Source organism: Podarcis melisellensis (assembly GCF_964234715.1).
Source record: "Podarcis melisellensis genome assembly, chromosome: 3".
In the NCBI taxonomy this organism is placed as follows: Eukaryota; Metazoa; Chordata; class Lepidosauria; order Squamata; family Lacertidae; genus Podarcis; species Podarcis melisellensis.
The window spans coordinates 98,626,820-98,650,111 of record NC_138530.1 but is presented as its reverse complement, the minus strand read 5'-3'; the positions used below and the strand labels follow the sequence as shown (position 1 = coordinate 98,650,111).

At 40.8% G+C, this 23,292-nt stretch overlaps 1 protein-coding gene across 2 annotated transcripts in view; it reads left to right on the top strand.

The window, feature by feature from the left end:
* Positions 1 to 23,292, top strand: part of CSMD1 (CUB and Sushi multiple domains 1) — a 355,527-nt gene that overhangs the window by 281,157 nt on the left and 51,078 nt on the right. For both annotated transcript variants that reach the window (XM_081905886.1, XM_081905887.1), the window contains exons 44-48: positions 259 to 447; positions 3,917 to 4,102; positions 10,235 to 10,429; positions 13,002 to 13,175; positions 22,073 to 22,246. In XM_081905886.1, coding sequence (XP_081762012.1) covers positions 259 to 447; positions 3,917 to 4,102; positions 10,235 to 10,429; positions 13,002 to 13,175; positions 22,073 to 22,246 — 918 coding nt within the window. The remainder of the gene's footprint in view (positions 1 to 258; positions 448 to 3,916; positions 4,103 to 10,234; positions 10,430 to 13,001; positions 13,176 to 22,072; positions 22,247 to 23,292) is intronic.

Below are 23,292 nucleotides of genomic sequence, written 5' to 3'. Positions count from 1 at the left end.
CTTCTAATTTCTATTGCACATCAACAATGATCGAAGAAATTGTACATGAGAGGCTCAAAAGCATATTACATTTCACATGCAAAGATATCCTGCTGCTTACTTACAGACAGTTGAAATAGGTTTTCAGTTTAGTATTATTCTCTAAGTGCCTTTCATATGGATTCTGATTGTGAGGCTAGAGCCTGAGTTCACGGGTTTTCAAGCCATAACCAAACATTGCATTTTATTTAATTGCTTCTATTATGCTTCCCCCTATAGCTCCTTACTGCAGCTTAAACCATATTGTGAAGAATGGTGGAATTGTAAATAAAACCAGGGGTACAGCTGGCAGCACCGTTCGCTATTATTGTAAACCTGGATATAGAATAATTGGCCATAGCAATGCAACTTGTAGACGTCACCCAAATGGCATGTATCAGTGGGATTTCCCTGTTCCTCTCTGTCAAGGTAAGATCCTGTTTCTTAACAACACGTGCACGCACACACACAAATTTGAAATTATGGTGGTATCACGGAGTTTTGGAGTGGAGGAAACCCTGACCCTTAGTCTTTGTTTCTTACACCTACCCATTTATGGCACCTAAGCATGAATAGAAAGCCTGCTGTTATGTAGAACTGCCTCCACTGATTCTGCTGACACCCATTTCACATAAGAAACTGAATAGGAATGTTATGTTAATAAATAGTGAAAGATTAATGTGGTAATCTGAATGCCCAAGAGAAAACAGTCCTTTAACCGCAACAGCTTCTCCTGAAGAGACATGCATTTGAAGTCATTGTGCATTTTAAACTGCAGCTTGTCTCTTCAGCCTTGAGAATAGCGTTCTTTCCTTGCACACCGTGGACATATACATTAAGAATATTTCATTTTGAGGGTACAATACGCCTCGTCAAATTATATATCGCCTTGAAGTCCTTAAGATAGTTCTGTGAGGTCGGCCACAATTCTTGTTTCCTTATATTGTAGATGAGTGACTTATGGTTTGTTTAAGGACACCTAGATTTGAACTGGCTGTTTCCTGGATCACATCTCGCTTGCTTTCAATTATGGCTATAGTAGAGATCTTCAGACATGTAATGGTCATCCCTCCCACCTTCAACCTGCTAGCACCCAGCCAAAATTCTTACACAAAAACATTTTAGCCTTAAGGAAAACAATTTATTTTTTAAAACCATCTAGCACAAGACATACTAACGTATTTTTTTTTAATGGAGGATTCCCCCTGAGATCCTTTCATGATGTCTGTAGTACCAGTAAAACTGATTCCATTGTGTTTAGTTTGTAATTAAATGCTAAAATTGTACTGTAAATAGTTATTGAAATGTAATTTTATAAAACGGTGCTGTTACTTTCTGTTTCTCTTCTACAACAGTCTGCCCTCTCCCCCACCCCACCCCAGTTTTCATAAGAACACGTTTCTAACTTGGGTTAAGCTGTTACGGTCAGGTGGTATTTTTCATTTCCCATCTTGTCAAGGGGCAACTCAGCTAATAAAGCACTTGCTGCTGCATAAAGGACTTGACTCCTTTCCAAGGAATAATAATTTATTGTTATTACTGTTACTTTCAGCTGCTGAAGCAGCAGAAACCTTCACAAGCAGCACTACATTCAAAATAATTATACCTGAAGAAAATAGCAGTGTCTACAGTTAAGGGTGCTGAAGCATTTCCATCATAATATCAATTTTCTAGCTTCCTAGTACTTGGTTTAAGGTTTGCTTGTTGCTGGGTTTCTCCTTCCAACCTCTTCCCTGCTCAAGTTTTTGGGAAGGAAGGAAGGAGCATTTGGCACACCCACCCACCCCATATTTTTCCATCTATGAGACGCCCCCTATTTTGGGGGACTCTGATTTAAGAAAATGGGGGGAGATGGCCCCCATGTATAAGATGCCCCCAAATTTTGGACACTCTTTTTTAGGGGGGGAAACCCAGTCTTATACCTGGAAAATATGGTAATTCTCAATATGTATATATATAGAGAGAGAGAGTGAGAATAAAATATATAGAAATCATTATCATAACGTCTTTGCAGTTCTCCATAAGAGAATCCATTTGCACATGCGAAGCGTATGGAACTGCATGGGATGCCAGAATGCCAATCAAATAATTTTGTAAATACTTGTTAGGAAATTACTGCAGCATGTGTAATTGTGCACAGAGGGTAGAGATTGCCCATACTGCTGCCACATTTTTTATTAAAACCATGTTTAAGCTGTTCAGTCAATCAAAGCAACAGTACTAAATCAAAAATTAAAATAATTAAATGAATATTAAAACAAGTAACAAAAGTATCCAAAACAACCAAGAAAACAGTAGTCAGTGAAAGCCAGTTCATCCACTCATGTTTTGGATAGGTTTTGTCTTGAAAGGCTAGGTGAAAGATACTAGACTAAGATTTACTTGTCTGCTCAGTAATTTTTTAAAAAAATTATTTGTTTTATGGTGGATCATGTTCTGCTTTTGTTGTATTTTCTTGCTGCTGTTGCTGTATATCTGCAATCTGTGTGGATGCAGAGCAATTTATAAAAGCTTAAAATAAATTAAAGAGCAGAAGGACAATTCAGTTTAAAAGCCTGGCTGTATTTTAAAGAAGCGCTTAAACAGGATTCTTTGGAAGAAGCTTTGTGCTTCAAAAGTATGGTGTGTTCACAGTCTGCGTTCTTACGGTGGTGTCCTGACTTTGGAACAGCCACTCCAGCACGTTTTGCAACGGACCTACAGCATCCTAATTCATATTAGAGGAAGGAGCTCTCTACATGCACTACAGATTATTTAGGCTCTTTAAATCAAAGCCATTTTTGAATTGTGCCTTGAAACAAACTAGTAGCCAGTGACATCCTTAATGCTGAGGAGGTGTGCTTTCAAACTGATATGCTTTCAGTGAATTTAAATCAAACTTTCCCCTTGTTCATGTTCTTCTAAACAACAGTGTCTAGCTGCCTGCAACAGCTAGAAAGCACTGTTGCAGGCTCGTTGAATACTGTGACTAAAAGTCCCGTGGAAGTGACATTGTGTTACGATGTGAGGATGTAGCAAATCGTAACACACGGCCACTTACAGAAGACTGTAAGCCAAAGATTTCGATGTGTATGATAAGCACCACATAAAAAGAAACAAAGAATCAAGAAGTCCTTTGATCACATTGCACAAATGTAGGTTGGAACGACTCCTGTCTGGGAAAGGTTCGTGGACATGCAGTCTAATCTGCATTTCCACATTCTAATCTGAACGTGATCTGGCAGATGCAGAATAGGGAGGTTTGCTCCAACTGCATTATTGAAATCCTATTACTTAATAATATCCTATTATTAAGCTGCAAACTTTCATTCAAGAAAATAATTAAATGCTACAGTAGCACAAATAAACCCATTCAGGAAATAATTTATGCTGCCTTGAATTCATATTTGTACCTATATGTTTAACATCTTGATAAATTCCCACTTATGTACATAAACACAGTTTAGACGATTAAGTGACTCCTTCCAAGCTTTTGATAAATATATTTTCATTATAATGGAAATGGAAAACATAGCAAAACTATAACAAATGAAATGGTTGGTTTCCATCTCAAGCCGGAAAAAAATTATACTCATAAGCAGTCCAGATCAGCATTTGAGCAAAGAGTATCTATACTGAGATCCATTATTCAAATATAAGAAGTACTCATGTTTTATATCAGTATCCATACTATTATATGTGACAATCCTGCCTTTGTGGGGGGAAATGTTTTATTATTGTTTCTTTTGTTATTAGGCCTCAGCACAATTATTATAAAGTGAGTCTCTTAGCAACAGTAATAAGATAAATGTGTAATGTATGTATTATTGTTATTATTTCCTGTACAGTTTCAGATTTGACAACAGTAATGATTACTTCCTGAGGCAAATAGCTTTTCCACTTTTCTTCCTCTTTTCAGCTGTATCTTGTGGTATTCCGGAATCTCCCGGAAATGGCTCAGTCTGGGGTAATGAGTTTATTTTGGGCAGCAGAGTGATATATGAATGTAATGAGGGCTTCAAGCTAGATTCTAGTCAACAAGCAACAGCAGTGTGTCAAGAAGATGGATTGTGGAGCAATAAAGGAAGGCCACCCGTCTGTAAACGTAAGTATAGAATTCAGAAAAAATATGTACCCGTTTAGAAACTATATTTTACTTCTTCCCAGTAACAGTTAAGTACAATAGAATTCCTCCCCCCGCCCCAATGAGATGGCAAATCTGAGTTGAATCTGAGTTTAGAAAGCTCTGGACAACTCCAGAGCAACACTTAGCACACCACCGATCAGTCTTCATCTCAGTTAACTGAGCCATAACATCCATTAGCTTCCAGAATGACATTGGGATGGGAAAGATATTATGTAAACACCACTACATTAATGTGGAGTTGGGCTGGTCTGAACCCGCATTTTACTCTCCTAGTCCTTTTTCCTGTTTGAAGTGGAAATGGAGGATTTATAGGCAAAATACCATTCTTTTCCATAGATAAGTTTTTTTTTATTTAATAATTACGTTAAAAATTTGGGGTCATCTTATATATGGATAGTGCATAGGGGGGATGTGTGATTGGTTGCTGCTGCAAGCCGGAGATTGTCTGAGGCTATTGGGCGAGTTATTGGTGGCTGTGGCAAGGTCTAGTGTTGATTGGCTGTTGCTGCGGCAATTGGGCGGGCGATTGGCGGCTTCTTCCAGTGAGGGGACAGACGATAGGTGGTTCTTGTGATGCATGAGAGTGGCAGCGTAGGTCAGGCGGGTGAGCGATTTTCAGCAATCCCCCGTATAAAAAGCTCATCAACTCTAGGCCACCCCCCCCCCAAAGTAAAGCTCAACAACTATGGGCAATCTCCCCCCATATCCTTAATTTGGAGTCCCCCAAAATACCTTTTACCTTATACCTGATGGCGTGTTATACACAGAAAAATACGGTAATTCTGTGGAACAAGTGTTCCTTAGCTCTTCTAGCTGGAGCTGGCTGTTTCATATGCAGATGATACAGATATGACTAATGGAGATGAATGACGGTACTAGCAACCACAAACAAGCTTAGCGGCGAAGATCTTTGAGCTAACAGTGGTTCTCAACCTTGGGTCCCCAGATGTTTTTGGCCTACAACTCCCATGATCCCTAGCTCACAGGACCAGTGGCCAGGGATGATGGGAGTTGTAGGCCAAAATATATCTGCGGACCCAAGGTTGAGAAAGGCTGAGCTGAGTTGATCTTGGAATTGGAAATTTTAGCAGTGGTGTTTAATCATGTCATTCCTGTCAGCAATGAGTGGCAGACCCAACAAATTGTTGTGGGAAGCCCTAAGCCTCATGCGAACAGCTTGAGAAGTGATAGATCTGAGATCTAAAGGAAATTTCAGACACTGTACCTAGAATAATGCTGTCTTCTACGTATGCACCTCTATGCATCTGTGCAACACTAGCAGTAGTAACACTTTCTAATAACAGAAAGATTGTGGTCGCTTCCAACTCTTCAGTTATATGATTCTATGAAATGTACACGTTACAACATGGTTTGGGGCCCTGGCGTCTTTTTCAAACTTTCACATCAAATACTTCCATTGGACCTTATCGTCCTCTTGATCTATGTCTCTTTGAGTCACACTTGTCCTAAGAAACCCAGACAATTCAATTGGAAAAGCAGAGATTGTAAGAAAGAAGTATTTCTTTTTCTTAATTGTTCATTGTCATTGCACAGTAACTACTGACCAGTCCCTCAAGAACTTAATGGCATGCCCAATTGCCAGTTTTCTTTATAAGAAACATGGTTGATATTTTCAGATTGCTTATTGGCTGCAGAGAGGGAAAAGGAAGAGACACCTTTTAAAATCTGCTCATTTCCCTTCTATGACCACTATTTGAAACCAGCATAATTATCTGTATTTATGGTATATTTGATTAATTCTGCTTCTTCTACAGAGGGGGATTTAAGGGATTTTTCTATAGTTTAAACATAGTTATGTCTGCTCAGTGCGTTTTAATGAATTGGTTTGCATTGGGTGCTTACATTATTAAAACAGCTTTATTGTTTCCTTTTCCTTTCTAGAAAATATTTTCTTCACTTTCTAAGCTCTTTTCATAACTGTGTTGTGACATTTTCCTTTCTGTGTTTGATAAACATGAACTTTCTGACATGCCATTATCATTTGGGAGATAACTATGCACAATTTATTTCAGCTCATAATTCAGTTTATTATACTGACACCACCTTTCTGCATATCAAAATGTGTTGTTGCATTTGGGATCACTCTTTACCCTCTTCGTGCAGCAATCAAACCTTACATTTTCACCTCTTAAGAGCACCAAAGCCTACTTTTCAAAAATTTCAATGCAACAGGAAAATCTGTGTGATGGGTGTGCTAAAAATACTTTGACCAAACCACATAATGAAAGAAAACTGGACCTTACCTTTGCTTGATCCTATTTAGATTGTTTCTAATTAATGTATTATTTTGGTTTATTTTTCTAAACTTCCCTTAAAAATTCAGGGAAAGCTGGTTTATGCATTTAATAAATAATGTTGCTACTAATAGACTGGTCATTATAACTGATTATTACTTGAAAGAGAAGCCAGGGCAGCTTATTTTTAAATCATAAATGAAACCTATTTTGTGATGTTTAACACTTCTATTATTCGGATACTAGAGCTACCACAAAATATTGGATAACAAAAATTTGAAGGCAAATTTGGAGATTTCTGCTTAGGGAAAAAAGCTGAGAAATGATCATGAAATGCTAAGAGACTTTTGATAAGACTCTCAAAGCTTCTCATGGGAAGAGAAGAACGGAGTTTTACAGACCCCCCTTAAGTTTATAGTGAATTCCTCCCAAGGTGATATCCAAGGTGAATTTCAGGATTTTGTCTTGGCTAAACTGCTGAGAGCTTTGGCAGGAAGACGAACGTATTTTGATAAAATACGTTCAATTTACCACCACTTAGCTTTTATACCTCCATGTCATAAAAAAGGACATCCAAACCCAATATGTCCACTTTCATATAATGAAATACTTCTGGTGCATCTTTAATCTTTGCTGCACCTTCACTTAAGTAGTAAGTGGTAAATGGTAATATGTGTAGAATTTGTTCTCTTGTCAGTTGCAACCCTTGAAATTAGTAGACGTCTAGTGAAGGAATGAGCTGGCCTCAGAAAAATTCATAATTACTAGATATACCAACAAAGCCTTGGGGGTTTGTTACACTAACCTCATAGAACATCACTATGAGCCCCTGATATATATTTTTTCTCCAGCTCGGATTGCGTTCTTATTTGCAAAAGAATTCCCAAGTTTACTCATCTTCTCGCCCAACCATCAGCCTGGCTTGATGTTCTAAATCCCATTTCCTCTTAACAACACTTACCTGGCTTGGACCATAGGGAAGGAAGTAGAGAGACCTGATAGTTCGCTCTCTTCTCCCTCTGGGACATTGGCAGTGCCAGTGAATAAAGGACTCAGTGCCAGATCAGTCTGAGTGATAAAATCAGCTTTTTATCCCCCCCCCCCCTTTTAAAAGGAAACAGTGTATTATTTTCTGAGCCACTATAATTTAACATGGAGGGGAGAGGGTAAAGTTACCTATCACTAGTATCTTGGTTAATTAGAAGTCCATTTCACAATCCAGTCAGCCCTTTGGGTGAGGTTTAAACCATTATTTTACTCTTTGAAGGCTGCAGTCTAGAATATAGGTTAGAGGTAGTTAAGTCTACTTAAAATTTAAATTGATGGGCCTTTTCTGTTCTGTATCTCCAGCACTGGCTACAAGGTGAATCTGATAGTTCTCCACCTATTCTGGAGTGACATACGTTTGTACTTTGAAATACTTTTTACCTCAGAAATAATCCTCTGTTTTGGCAGTGCACATGTGTGTTGGTGTAGGTAAATAATCTCATTCTAGTGATGTGACATATAATCATACTTGAAGGATGTAATTACATTTACTTCACTATACTTGGAAGCAGGCAGCAGTTAATACATATATCAACAGAAACAAATCAGCATAGAAAAGAGGACAACATTTTTCCTCTACATCTAGACAAATCTGACATCATCTCTGATTCAGATGCCATGTATAAAAATAGCAAGTGTCACTGGTGTCTGAGGTATAAGAGAGAGACTGATGGGTGTCTCAGTAATTTGTTCTAAATGCAGCAGCTGTTAAGTAGGCCGTATTTTAATTCAAGAATAAAGCAGTTCTGATAAATCAGAGGAATTTGCTGCAAAATTAAACGGCACCGTGGCACAAACAGTTTTCTGTCACTTATATATTTAACGGCTTTGCATATTCTTTTTTTAAAAAAATGCTATGCCATTACCATATTCTCTGCACATTTTATTTTTCCAGTGTGCAGAGAGATGTATATAGAAAGAGAAACAGATAGACAAAGAGGCACAAGGTCACATTGGTGATCTTGAGCCACTTGTTATTTCTCAGTTCAGCACACTTGTTTTGAGGGTAGTAAAGGGAGAAGAACCTTGCACAGCATCCTGAGCTCCTAAAAGGAAAGGCTTGGTGAGATGGATAGGTAGATCTAAAAAGTCACAGACTTCCAGCTGCCAGAAAATTCCTTCAGCACCAACTGGAGAATGGAGAACGTCTCAGAAGAGAGGAATTGGTCTGGCTTGCTCCCTGACTCCCTATCAGCCCACCCAAATGATTGCTTATCTATCTCACCTATTCACCCCAAAGCCTCTGAAAATGCAGAGCCTTGAATGAATTATCCAGATCCCATCAAAAGCTGAAATGTCAGGAACTGAACTGAACTGTAACATCCATTAGCTTCCAGAATGACATTGGTATGGGGAAGATATTATGTAAACACCACTACATTAATGTGGAGTTGGGCTGGTCTGAACCCACATTTTACTCTCCTAGTCCTTTTTCCTGTTTAAATTGGAAAGGGAGGATTCACTTGTCATCGGTTACACTTGGTTGAAAGTAGGCAAAATAATTCAGTGGAACAAGCACCATTCGATATTCCTAGGTAAATAAGTCATCGACTGTTGTCTTTGACAACAGGGATGGAATTTTCCACTGGGACGCGCATTATAGATGTAAAGTATCTTTCCAACAATTTTTATTTTAAAAAAAAACTTTCTGTAATCTTTGAGGCATACTCCCCTATCACAAGAGTATTTGTGTTTGCCCCATGCTTAGAAAACAGTGAATCCCACCAGTTTTTTTACTTGCCCCATGCTTTCTATGTACATGTCAGAGCAGTTTTGCCTTTGCCCCACTGCTTTCCCCTAGAAAACCTGCTATTTGGTGATAAATCAGAGCAAACGGGAATCCACAGAAAACCCGATCGCCTTTTGCTCCAATTCAGCGCTAAATTGGCAGGACAAATGGAAGTATGGAAGAGCCCTTACTCCCACTATTCTCTCTAATGCGCCTGTTTCCTCCCGTGTATCTCTGTTCTACTCTTCTAAATTTTATGTAGAATTTAGTTTTAGTATTCTGCATCTCTCCCCCCGCCCCAATTAACTTTCCTCTCTATCCCCCATACTCTTTGACAGGTCTGTGAGACTTTGCTTTTTTCCCTGCATCTGTTTGATGATGGTGTTACCTGCCCTAAACCAATTGGACAGGGTGGGCTACGGTGTTAGAATATGTTTTCAGATAAGATTGCTAAGTATTTTGTAACCCCGCCCCCTCTGTCTTATGGTAATAGGTGTACATATCCAAAGCATCTGAATGGAACACACAAAGCCTATTTTAAAAGAAATATCACACAGATTAAAGCTTGGTTAGATAAATGAAGCTTTTGGAAATGGCATCTGTGTTTCCCATTAGGTAGCAGTTTACTATTCCCTATTCAGTCTCCACTGAGCATAATATACTTTTGGCCATGATGCTAAACACATTCTGTGCCAACAAAACAATACAGGTTTTAGAGTGCCAGTGGGCTTTAGCTCTTACAACTTGTTATTAATACATTCTTCTTTCTATGCAAACTGTACAACTTTGCCTCTTAATCAGACTTTGAAGAAAGTACCCATATTATAAAATTGCAACAGTACATTTCTCCCTCTTCCCTCATTTCTTAATTGAAACAGCCTCCCAGTGTTGGTGTTGAAACAAGTGTAAGATGCTATGCACCGGAATGTGCATTTGAGAAATGTTTATAGCATGCTCAATTTCACCAGGAAAAGTCTGCTGTCAATAGGATGGTGATTCATCTTCTGTGAAGTAATATTGGAAGGAAAGTGCTAATACTAAAGTGTCCTTGCTTCACAGCTGTGACTTGCCCCAGCATTGAGAGCCTGCTCTCAGAACATGTTGTCTGGAGACTGATTTCTGGGTCGGTGAATGAGTTTGGCGCACAAGTCATGCTGAGTTGCAGCCCTGGCTATTATTTAGAGGGTCAGAGACTCATGCTGTGTAAAACTAATGGAACATGGAGTGATGCTGATGAGAGACCAGTGTGCAAGGGTAAGAAACATTTATTTACACAGTGCTCAGTTCTGTCCAAAGATACAGCTTCTATTTTTCTACCAACACAACTTAAGTAAAGGAACTAATATCTGTTAATAGCTTTTCTGAAATGTTTGACGGCAATCCATCAAGAAGGTATGCAAACCTCATTCAAATAAATGGGCCCTGTACCAAAACACGGCAAATGTAATCATACAGGGTTATATATAATGTCCTACTGCTGACAGGCAGTTTTTTCATCCAGCAGAGGTTTCTGTGGACGGAACATGGAGGTAGCCATTTTTGCTTAATATTCCCCCTTGTGTGTCTCCTCCGTCTGATGTAGTGGGTTGGGAGATCATTGAGAACAGTGTGGGAGGGAAGTGTGGAGGTTCTGCAGGAGAAATGAGGAATTTGTGCAAATTGCTTTCCTCTACAATCTGCTCATGGAAGCTGTTGCTGTATCGCGAATGGAAGACTTACACTGGAGATGGCCTGTTTTTTAAAAAAAGTTATGTTAATTTATTTTCGAGTGTAGTTATAGCAAATATTTATAAATATCTATGTCAGTTTGCTAGATGCAGTGTTCTAGAGCCCTGTACATGCACCAGTGCATACAAGATACAATTGGGCTCATGCACTTTGAGTAGAGGGGGCAATTTCACATGCATTAAGAAATATACATGCCTAACTGGGTTTTGTTTTTTTTAATTGAAATGAACAAGGAAACTCTTGAGGATGTGAGAAAGGGCTTCATATGCAGATCAGATCTTCGCATCTGTAAGAGTAGTTTGTATTGTACATATGACATGCATCATTTAATTAAATGAATTATTTGTCCATTCTCAAGAGCCTTTATTCAAATAAATTCATGTATTCATTGTTCCTATTACAGATTAAATTAATTGTGAATGGTGCCCATCAATTACATTCAACTGTAATTAGACAAACAAGCTAATTAACCATGGATTATCTGAATACCGAAGTAATCCAGATCAGTCAAACATGAGCTGAGCAATCTATTTGATCTTCAGAAATTAAAATTCATTAAATATTTGAGGCTGTTAAACTATTTATTACTATGCTTCTGAAAGATAATATAATAAAAACACTACAGATTACATTATTCGTTATGTAAGCACAGAGTGCTATCATCGTATGTAGTCTGGGATCCAGAGAGTCACACAGCTGGTACTGGGCACACAGGGGATTTTGGACTTGGGAGGCTGCTGCTCAAGAACCACATGTCACAGAGCCAGTTGTCTTTTAACCCAGAGGAAATTTCAAAAACTGAGTGTGACGTGGTGAAACAATCTACCGCTCAAAATAAAAATTAAAAACCCAGTTGTGAATGCTTCCAAGTTTTCAGTCATGTGTAAAATAATCCTTTTGCACCTTGTAAAGTGTTGGCAAATAAAGCGTGGAAGGTGGTTTTGAGCTGCCGTACCAGAAAAGCTGGCATATCAGCATGGAGGTGAGAATGCACATTATACAACTTCCGTGCTGCTTAAATTGCCTCCAAGTCACAGTTACGCACAGAATCGCACTCCATCTATTGATTCCATTACTTCATTGTTTATTGGCTATGTTTCCTTTAGTGTGTTACTAAGCCCAAGTGTTTTCTTCCAGTAGCTTTGTACATAATTGCTTGGGTCTCACTGTAAAGCAGGGGTGAAGAAGCTCAGGCCTGGGGGCCAAATAGTCTTCCAAGCCTCTTTGCATGGCCCTCAAGACTCTCCATGCCCTCAGGCCTTGCTTGTTTATTGGCCCTGCTTGGCATTCTCTTTGAGTGTTTTTGTCCGGCTGGAAAGTGTGTTTGAACTCTGATAATGCTTCTGGATTGCCTGGATGGAAGATATAGAAGAGGGTATGAGGGTGTGGGGATGCGGGTGGCGCTGTGGGTTAAACCACAGAGCCTAGGACTTATCAATCAGAAGGTCGCAGTTCAAATCCCTGTAACAGGGTGAGCTCCCGTTGCTCGGTCCCTGCTCCTGCCAACCTAGCAGTTGGAAAGCACAAAGTGCAAGTAGATAAATAGGTACCGCTCCGGCGGGAAGGTAAACGGCGTTTCCGTGCGCTGCTCTGGTTGGCCAGAAGCGGCTTAGTCATGCTGGCCACATGACCTGGAAGCTGTATGCCAGCTCCCTTGGCCAATAAAGTGAGATGAGCGCCGCAACCCCAGAGTCGGTCACGACTGGACCTAATGGTCAGGGGTCCCTTTACCTTTACTATGAGGGTGTGAGTAAAAGCTAGCCCACTCACTCTGTCAATGAATTAAGTAGGAAAAAGCAAGCAAACTATTTGAGACATCTGGATATTACATTCAGTAGGCATGAACCACTTGCTTTTCTTGCTCCCGTGCAAGGTATTGGAGCTCCCTGGGTCTTGAGGATTGGAAGTGGCCTCTAAGCTAAAGAGAAATGAGTAGTTGTGTGAGTGGTTTTGTTTCTCTGGGGCAACCCAATCAGATGGATGGGATACAAATAATAATTTTTTATTATTATAGTAGTTGTAGTAGTCTGGGCCCCCAAATGACTCTAAGAGCCTCTTGCTGCTGCTGTACTGTAAGTACTTTATTTTCCCTTTTCAGTTATTTCCTGTGGCAGTCTTCCATCTCCACCAAATGGTAATAAGATTGGAACTCTGACCGTGTATGGAGCCACAGCAATATTCACCTGCAACACTGGCTATACCCTGGTTGGTTCTCATGTACGTGAATGCCTAGTGAATGGACTTTGGAGTGGCACTGAAACTCAGTGTCTCGGTAAGTACAAATCGCAGCAGAAATCTAAAACCCCAAAAGGCAAATGTCATGTGAAGAATATGAGTTTAGTTTTGTAAATTTAGTTCACATGATTTCAGTTAATGGTATTGTTTGTATTGGTAACTTTGTGTTACGGCTTGAGGCACTGATTTCTTGAGCACATGTGGAAGGAAATATATTTATAAATAGGTTCGTATTTAAAGGGGATGGATTCTTTATTTATTACTCAAACATCTGAGAGTTCCATTCTTAGTGGAATCCTTGGAAAGGATCTCAATTTATAGTATAGCACCCATTGTAAACTTTTCTTTTCCGGCTTGCTGCTAGAAGCCAAAAACTCTTTCCATATTGGCCTCAAACATTCTTTATTGAGACTGTTTTAAAGCCAGGTAGAATATAGGGACAAAGCAATCACAGGATCCCCAACAAGAAAATTACACTGCACATGATATTTTCACAGAGTTAACAGGAAACCTCAGAGAAAACATAATCCCAAGGAACTGATGTTGTTTCTGGTTTCAAAATACTGTCAACAAAGAATACAGAGCAAAAGGTGGTGTGTGTGTTTTTTTTGGTATGAATTATTTCTATAACCAAAGTTGGCATCTTCTAAAATCTATATTAATAAAACTACAGCCATTAGTATTTAAAGAGGAATTCCTTTATATTGAAAACTGCAATTATATATATATATATATATATATATATGCAGGTTTTGGTGTCCTCGGGTGTCTTCCCGTGTAAAAGTTGGGGTGTCTAGGCGACGTTTCGACGAGGTCTCACTCGTCATCTTCAGGCTGGTGCTTTCGGCTTCTTGTTACTGGAACAGAGCAGGATCTCAGTGTTTGAGTTCCTATAAATACTGTTGAGGGGGTGTGGTGTATAGCCTCCAATGTTCTGGGCAGAGAGGAAGTTCCCAGGCTAGTGTGCCTTTTCTTCTTTTGTTCCTTAATTACTTGAGGGATATCTTGAGTGATTTCTTGAGTGATATCCTGAGTACCACTTAGGTGGGTCATTAGGTGTGGATTAGTTGCTAAAGTCTTTGTGTCTTGACCTCTTGAACTTTGTGAAGAGTTTTTCTGAGAAGATGGCTGTACTGCACTTAGTTGTGCTCTGGCTTGGCTTCGTGTATAGGGGCGAGCTGTGGTTTTGTGGCCTGTGTCAGCCAGATCTGTGTAGGGATTGCAGGGGGGTGCAGCATCCGGAGGTGCCACCATGGTTTGGCTACTGGATGGTGTCTGTAATTTATCTGTGGAGAGGGTCTGGGTTTGGGTCTGGTGTGGTTGATTGGTGATGGCGTTCTGTGTGCCTCTGGATCTGGTGTCAGTTTTTGTGGGGAGGGCTAATTTCCAGATGTCTGGCAAGCGGGATGTGTCGTCACGCTTGTTCATGTTGTGAGGGTGTTTCTCTATCTCGATGGCTTCCATGATTATTCTCTTGTGGTGATGTTCCATGTTAAAGAGCAATTTGGAATCTGCAAAATTAATTTCGTGTCCTGTTTCTTTCATGTGTTGGAAAAGAGAGGAAGTTTTTTCTTCTTTTTTGACGGCATTCTTGTGTTCTGCGATACGTGCATTTATTCGTCTGTTTGTTTGTCCAATGTACGTGGCTGGGCAGACTTTGCAGGGTATTTCATAGACCCCTTGGTTTTCCAACTGGATTTTATCCTTGGGGTTTCTGAGGATATTGGCTATTTTTTGGTTGGTGCAAAAGGCTGTTTTGATATTGTGTTTATGGAGGATTTTGCTAATTTTATCTGTAGTGCCCTTGATATAAGGAAGGAGGGCCATGCCATTGTTTTCTTCTGTGTCTTGGTTTTTGGGGGGTGTTTCTTTTTGGATTAGCTTCGTAACCCTGTTTTGCTGGTATCCATTGGCAATTAACACATTTGAGAGATTCTGTAACTCAGTTGTCAAGTGGTCTTTGTCAGCCAGGCGTTTGGTTCTGGAGATGAGAGTCTTGGCTACGGAGTTTATTTGTGCAGGGTGGTGGTGTGATTGTGCATGTAAGTAGCGGTTGGTGTGTGTTTTTTTCCGGTAGATAGTGTGTCCTAGGGAGCCATCAGGTTTTTTGTAGATTAGGACGTCAAGGAAGGGAAGTTGGTTGTTGGCTTCTATTTCCATAGTGAATTGTATTTTGGGGTGTAGGCTGTTGAGATGTGTGAGGAAGCTATCCAGTTTTTCCTTCCCGTGTGGCCAAATTACAAAGGTGTCGTCAACATATCTGAGCCAAAGTTTGGGTTTGTGTTCTGACTTGTCTAAAGCATTGGTTTCAAAGTGTTCCATGTACAGGTTTGCGATGACCGGTGAGAGGGGTGATCCCATAGGTGCTCCTTCTATCTGTTTGTATCTTTGTCCATTGTGGATGAAGTACGTGTTGGTTAGGCAGTGGTTGGTCAGGTCCAAGATGTATTCGGGGGGATTGTATTTGTTTTGAATGGCTGTCAAGGCTTCATTAATGGGCACTTGTGTGAAGAGAGATACAACATCGAAGCTCACAAGTAGGTCATTAGGATGTAGGTTTTGCTTCTTTATTGTTTCTATGAACTGGAAGGAGTTTGGAACGTGTGAAGAGATGGATTCTGCATAGGGCTGAAGTTGCTTGGCGAGAAATTTAGCGAGATTTTGTAGAGGTGAGCCTATGGAGCTGACTATTGGTCTGAGTGGTGTTCCTTCTTTGTGTATCTTGGGGAGGCCGTAGAGTTTGGGGCATCTGGATGATTTTTCTCTGGGGATGATTCTTAGCTGGATTTCTTCACTGATAGGAGAGGCTTTTATTTTGGATTTGGTGGTTTTTTCCAGATAGGTGGTGGGATCTGTTTTTATAGGTTGGTAGGTAGGATCTTGGAGTAGATTTGATAGTTTTGCTTGGTAGTCCGATGTGTTCATCACAACAGTGGCATTACCTTTGTCTGCTGGGAGAATGATTATGTTGTTGTCTTTCCTCAGGTTGGTGAGTGCTTTCTGTTCTTCTTTGTGTAAATTGCTTCTGGGTGGTTTGCTGGAGCAGAGGATGTTGGTGACTTCAAGTCTGATTTTATTGGCTTCATCTGGGTTGATTTTGGTTAGGCTAGCTTCGACTCCGCATATGATGTTTTCCGTGGGGATGCGTCTCGGGGCGACTGCAAAGTTGAAACCTTTGGAGAGTACTTTGGTTTCAGTTGTGGTGAGGATCCTGTCTGATATGTTATGTACTGTTTGTTTCATGGGTTGTTGTGGAGGGTGGCTGGGCTTCTGGCGTTTCTCTAGTTTGTGGAGTTTGTTGGTGTGTGTGTCTGTCTTATGTGAGGTCTCCGTTTCAGCTCTCCAGACGGCTAGTTGTTTGCATTTGTCCCAGAGTGCAGGGTGGATTTTGTTACAGAGTTTGAGGTGAAGAGTGAGCAGATCTTTGTTGGTTTGGTTTAGTAGGTATCTTTTCTTGTGTAGTTCGTTTCTGATTAGGGATAGTTCAGTTCGTTTCAGGATCCTTTCGGTAGCTGGGGTTTTAGAATGGAATTTAAGTTGGAAGCATGTGGGAATTAAGTTGTTGTCTCGGCAGTTGCGTAGGAACAAGAGATCACATAAGATGGTGGCTCTTCGGACTTCTAGTTTCTCGTAGGTTCTTGTCAGCTGGAAGGTTTCCTCCCCGTAGAGGTGAGATATTTGCTTTCGTAGATTTTCACGGGTACAGGAATGCAGGTTTTGGTGTCCTCGGGTGTCTTCCCGTGTAAAAGTTGGGGTGTCTAGGCGACGTTTCGACGAGGTCTCACTCGTCATCTTCAGGCTGGTGCTTTCGGCTTCTTGTTACTGGAACAGAGCAGGATCTCAGTGTTTGAGTTCCTATAAATACTGTTGAGGGGGTGTGGTGTATAGCCTCCAATGTTCTGGGCAGAGAGGAAGTTCCCAGGCTAGTGTGCCTTTTCTTCTTTTGTTCCTTAATTACTTGAGGGATATCTTGGTTGATTTCTTGAGTGATATCCTGAGTACCACTTAGGTGGGTCATTAGGTGTGGATTAGTTGCTAAAGTCTTTGTGTCTTGACCTCTTGAACTTTGTGAAGAGTTTTTCTGAGAAGATGGCTGTACTGCACTTAGTTGTGCTCTGGCTTGGCTTCGTGTATAGGGGCGAGCTGTGGTTTTGTGGCCTGTGTCAGCCAGATCTGTGTAGGGATTGCAGGGGGGTGCAGCATCCGGAGGTGCCACCATGGTTTGGCTACTGGATGGTGTCTGTAATTTATCTGTGGAGAGGGTCTGGGTTTGGGTCTGGTGTGGTTGATTGGTGATGGCGTTCTGTGTGCCTCTGGATCTGGTGTCAGTTTTTGTGGGGAGGGCTAATTTCCAGATGTCTGGCAAGCGGGATGTGTCGTCACGCTTGTTCATGTTGTGAGGGTACCAGCAAAACCAGCAAAACCAGCAAAACAGGGTTACGAAGCTAATCCAAAAAGAAACACCCCCCAAAAACCAAGACACAGAAGAAAACAATGGCATGGCCCTCCTTCCTTATATCAAGGGCACTACAGATAAAATTAGCAAAATCCTCCATAAACACAATATCAAAACAGCCTTTTGCACCAACCAAAAAATAGCCAATATCCTCAGAAACCCCAAGGATAAAATCCAGTTGGAAAACCAAGGGGTCTATGAAATACCCTGCAAAGTCTGCCCAGCCACGTACATTGGACAAACAAACAGACGAATAAATGCACGTATCGCAGAACACAAGAATGCCGTCAAAAAAGAAGAAAAAACTTCCTCTCTTTTCCAACACATGAAAGAAACAGGACACGAAATTAATTTTGCAGATTCCAAATTGCTCTTTAACATGGAACATCACCACAAGAGAATAATCATGGAAGCCATCGAGATAGAGAAACACCCTCACAACATGAACAAGCGTGACGACACATCCCGCTTGCCAGACATCTGGAAATTAGCCCTCCCCACAAAAACTGACACCAGATCCAGAGGCACACAGAACGCCATCACCAATCAACCACACCAGACCCAAACCCAGACCCTCTCCACAGATAAATTACAGACACCATCCAGTAGCCAAACCATGGTGGCACCTCCGGATGCTGCACCCCCCTGCAATCCCTACACAGATCTGGCTGACACAGGCCACAAAACCACAGCTCGCCCCTATACACGAAGCCAAGCCAGAGCACAACTAAGTGCAGTACAGCCATCTTCTCAGAAAAACTCTTCACAAAGTTCAAGAGGTCAAGACACAAAGACTTTAGCAACTAATCCACACCTAATGACCCACCTAAGTGGTACTCAGGATATCACTCAAGAAATCACTCAAGATATCCCTCAAGTAATTAAGGAACAAAAGAAGAAAAGGCACACTAGCCTGGGAACTTCCTCTCTGCCCAGAACATTGGAGGCTATACACCACACCCCCTCAACAGTATTTATAGGAACTCAAACACTGAGATCCTGCTCTGTTCCAGTAACAAGAAGCCGAAAGCACCAGCCTGAAGATGACGAGTGAGACCTCGTCGAAACGTCGCCTAGACACCCCAACTTTTACACGGGAAGACACCCGAGGACACCAAAACCTGCATATATATATATATATATATATATATATATATATATATATTCAGTTCAAATGCTCATTTCCAATTTTAACTTCACAAATCAGGAACTTGTCATTACCATAAGCATGTTACAGCTCAGAAGTTATATTTTTGAGTCTGACCTCTTGCCCCTACTGCTTTGATGTTAATATTTTCTGCCTCAAAATTAATTGCAGTTGTCACTCATTTCAGTTTGGATGTATAGCTCACAAAGTGGTTGTTTAGATTTCAGTGGTGAGTAATTTAATGAGGGAGAAATCTGAGCATGTTCAAGCATTACTCAATATATACCCAGCCAATACACTTAAGAGTTATTTTATGAAATAGTGCTAATATGTGTGTGTTCAGGAGTTACAGGTACATATTTGCGACCATTTTAATACAAAACATTTTGTGCAGTCCTATGCACTATTGCCCTGTATCAAAGTACCATTGAAATCAATGGGGTCTGTGCATGCTGTTCTGACTTTGCACTAATCTACAGTCTGTTACTGTCAATCGGAATTTTGTCAAGTGATTTTTATAACATTTTATATCCTACCTCATGCATGCATAAATGAACAGAAGTCCTAATATTTAAAGCAATTATGCACTATAAACTATAAGGGTATGCACTGTAGAGCCTGCTATAAGCTCCATCTGGTACGCAGGCTGAGACCCTACCTGCCCGTGGACTATCTCGACAGAGTGCTGCATGCTCTAGTTATCTCCCACTTGGACTACTGCAATGCACTCTGTGTGTGGCTACCTTTGAAGGTGACCCAGAAACTACAACTAATCCAGAATGCAGCAGCTAGATTGGTAACTGGGAGCAGCCACCGAGACCACATAACAACAGTCTTGAAAGACCTACATTGGCTCCCAGTACATTTCCAAGCACAATTCAAAGTGTTGGTGCTGACCTCAGTCCAGTATACCAGAAGGAGTGTCTCCACCCCCATCGTTCTGCCCAGACACTGAGGTCCAGTGCCAAGGGCCTTCTGGTGGTTCCCTTGCTGCGAGAAGCCAAGTTACAGGGAACCAGGCAGAGGGCCTTCTCGGTAGTGGCGCCCGCCCTGTGGAACGCCCTCCCACCAGATGTCAAAGAAAAAAACAACTACCAGACTTTTAGAAGACATCTGAAGGCAGCCCTTTTTAGAGAAGCTGTTAACGTTTAATAGACTATTGTATTTTAATATTTTGTTGGAAGCTGCCCAGAGTGGCCTGATGGGTGGGGTATAAATTATTATTATTATTATTATTATTATTATTATTATTATTATTATTATTGGGCAGCCTTGCATAAACACAGGTATTTATAGACATACATAATTTTCACACACAAAGCTTCTGACCCTCCAGATGTTGCTGATCTACAGCTCACATCATTGATACGTGCCCTGTACCTACCCTACTTAACCAATTAGTGGCTGTCTTCCATTACATTCCTTAATTGTGTTGTGAGTTCTCACTGCCTTGCATAAACAGAGAGAAATCACAGAACCAAAAACTTCTTCTGGAGTCTGGTCTGCTAGGGTAATTTCTAAGGAATCAAGTAGTCTACCAGGAAAAATTAAATTTCTAAAATAATGTACTGTGCCATGTTTCCAATCAATTCCACCTTATCTAGCTTGTCCACCCTCCCAATCTCTTATGCATACGCATGTAATAAGCTACAAAAAAGAATGATTAGATTGACACAAAGGGTTTAATACTGAACACATGTACTTTCCCCCTTTGGTAGAACACAATGTAAAATTAAAACTGCACCCCAGTTGCTTTTCTGTAGTGTTTTACCAATGTGGATAAAGGCATTGATAATGGGAGGAAGAGACATGAATGAATTGAAGACTATGAGAAACTGCACATGCAAATCAGTCTTTGCAACATTTGGAAATAAAAAGTGGAACAATGAAGGTTTCTTGTTACATCTGTTCCAAGATCATGTAATATGGAACACCAAAACCCAGTGAGAAACTCACCTTAAAGCATCCTTAAAGTTTGGAAGCTCTCCACCCTATTCCCTATTGCAAAGTTTCCAAAATATGTTTATTATTCACCAGCTCATTCTGCTGTCTTTTCATGCTTTCCTTTCAAATACCTATAGGATTCCCAACACTGCCATTGTGCTTGTGGCTTTTGATCTAACAGAAGTATCCACTAATATAAGAAAATGGTTTTCTCCAATTTCGCCTTCTCACTTCAGTCCCCTCCACATATACCCCCCCCCCCAAAACTATTCCAGAGTGTTGGTGGCCCTTCCATAATAGTTTGGCCTAAACACTCAGTGTATGTTTACTTTTTTAAAGGGAGGTTAGTCCATGCATGTCGCTTTGGTGTAAATGTTTAATTATTGCAGTGAACTAATATCGAACCAGTCCATCATTTTATCGCCAAAAAAATCCTGAAAGCATGGTTTATAAAAATAGATTTCCAACAGCCTCTTTAATATACTTAGGGCTAATTTGGCTTGATTGGAAGATTTCATATATTTGGTATTTTATTGCCTTGCTTCTTAAGTTCGTCAACTGTAAGGGTGTTTAATTTAACTAGGTTCAAAATGACAGGAAATCATTACATCCACCAAGTGACATGCTCTGTAAATGAAATGAATCACATGGAACATATACATGGGCTGTTAAGGTTTCTTCAGAAACAAATAATAATGGCAAGTTCCAAGTTAGTACTACCTTTCAGCCAGCCTGAGAACTCCTATGTTTTAATAAATCTGACTTCAATTAATAGCTATTGCATTTCAGCTTCTCATTTTCACATCTGCAGGAACAACAACAACAACAACAAAAATCAATATAGGATTATCCGGGCTTAGCATCAACAAATGTACCTTTGTTTCCATAGAGCTGAATATCAGGATACATATGGCAGTGCTCGCAATTCACTGTGTGTGTTTAGCAATCTATGCTCCCCGCTTCCCAAATTTCTACTTTGCCCAAGCAGCACAGATGTGGGAATAGGGCAGTTTCACAACCGCCTCAACATGAGGAATCTCTCATGCAGAAGCCTGGATTATTTCTTTCAATTAAGTCGCAAGCTGGAAGAAAGTGCATCTCCCGTTGTCACGGCCAGTTGCAGAACAGCCTTGCAATCTGCACCAAGGGGCCAAGCTTCAAGCTTTTTAATAAATTCATAAGAGCATGTTTGTTGAAGAGTGGACTGTAAATAAAGGACAATTGAATCAATAGCAATGTTTTTCAGTTTTGCAGATATACCTCGCGGGGTGCTGAGGGCTTAAGGCAATGTTTTTGTTTAACATTATTCTTGTTGACGATGGACTGCCATGTGAGCTGAAAGTGAAGTTTGTGTTCTTTTCTTCTGCCCCCCCTCCATCTATTCTAGCTGGACACTGTGGTTCTCCAGATCCTATTGTAAATGGCCACATTAGTGGAGACGGCTTCAGTTATCGCGACACTGTGGTGTACCAATGTAACCCTGGTTTTCGACTTGTCGGCACGTCTGTTCGGATATGCTTGCAAGACCACAAATGGTCTGGGCAAACACCAGTTTGTGTCTGTAAGTACCACCTTTCCCAGTGATCTATTCTTCTCTAAGTAATAGCAAGCTGATCAGCTCTTAGATGGGTAAGAAGGATTAACAATAGCCGGTAGAAAAGGATGTGTACACATAACTGCCTTCAAATGCAGCTGGGTGTGTCCCCCTTCCCCGAATTCAGATTGCAGTTGGTTGGGGGACACACACATCAAAACGAAGTATTTAATAAGAAGCAACAGGACAGGTGTGGGTTGTGATTAATGGGTACACTGCTTCCCAACCCAGTGGTGGGAGTGTTGGGATTCACAGAATGCTGTGTGAGATAGCAAGTCTGCAGGCTTGAGTTTGCTAGCTGATGCGACTGCAGTACTTTCTATGGAAGTGCTGGGTCAGAAAGACTCAGCAGCAATGTGCTGTCAGTTGATTGGCTGCCATCGGTTTAAAGGGTGGTGTAAGTAGGTGGTGTAGAAGAGTGTGGTCAGAGAGAGAGAGAGCACTATTCCTATTTTCCTTAAGTTGCAGGCAGGTACTCTGTTTGACTGTATGAACTGCTCGTGTATTATAGCCTGTAGATTTTTGTGTATATATATAGCTCACAATAAATGTACTGCACTGCACTGAAGAACCTGGAACTCTTGAGCATTTCTGCCAAAGCACCATGGAAAATTCGCAACAGGGAGTGCACTGGGATTCAGAGTACAGTAAATGGGAGTGGGTGTACACAGCACAAATCCAAGCTCAGATTTGCATGATAGTATTGGTTGATGCTGCTGCTTTAGCACCAGACTTGGAAGCAGTATCATCAGTCTCTAGCCCAAGCATGTGGCCTGAAGTCTCAACCCTGATGTCTATTCCTGTGCTCTCCTGCAATGCAGAGTCAACAGCATGTGATTAGGCTGCTAAATGTACCTATTACCATAATTCCAAAATGTCTTACGAGAATTGGACAGGGTTGTTGTTGTTTTTTGGAACTAGCAGGAACTATGAGCTAGAAGAGCCAAGTCCAAATCCTGGCTTACACATACACTTAATGGGCAATGCACACCGTGCCCGTCATACTGTAGGGT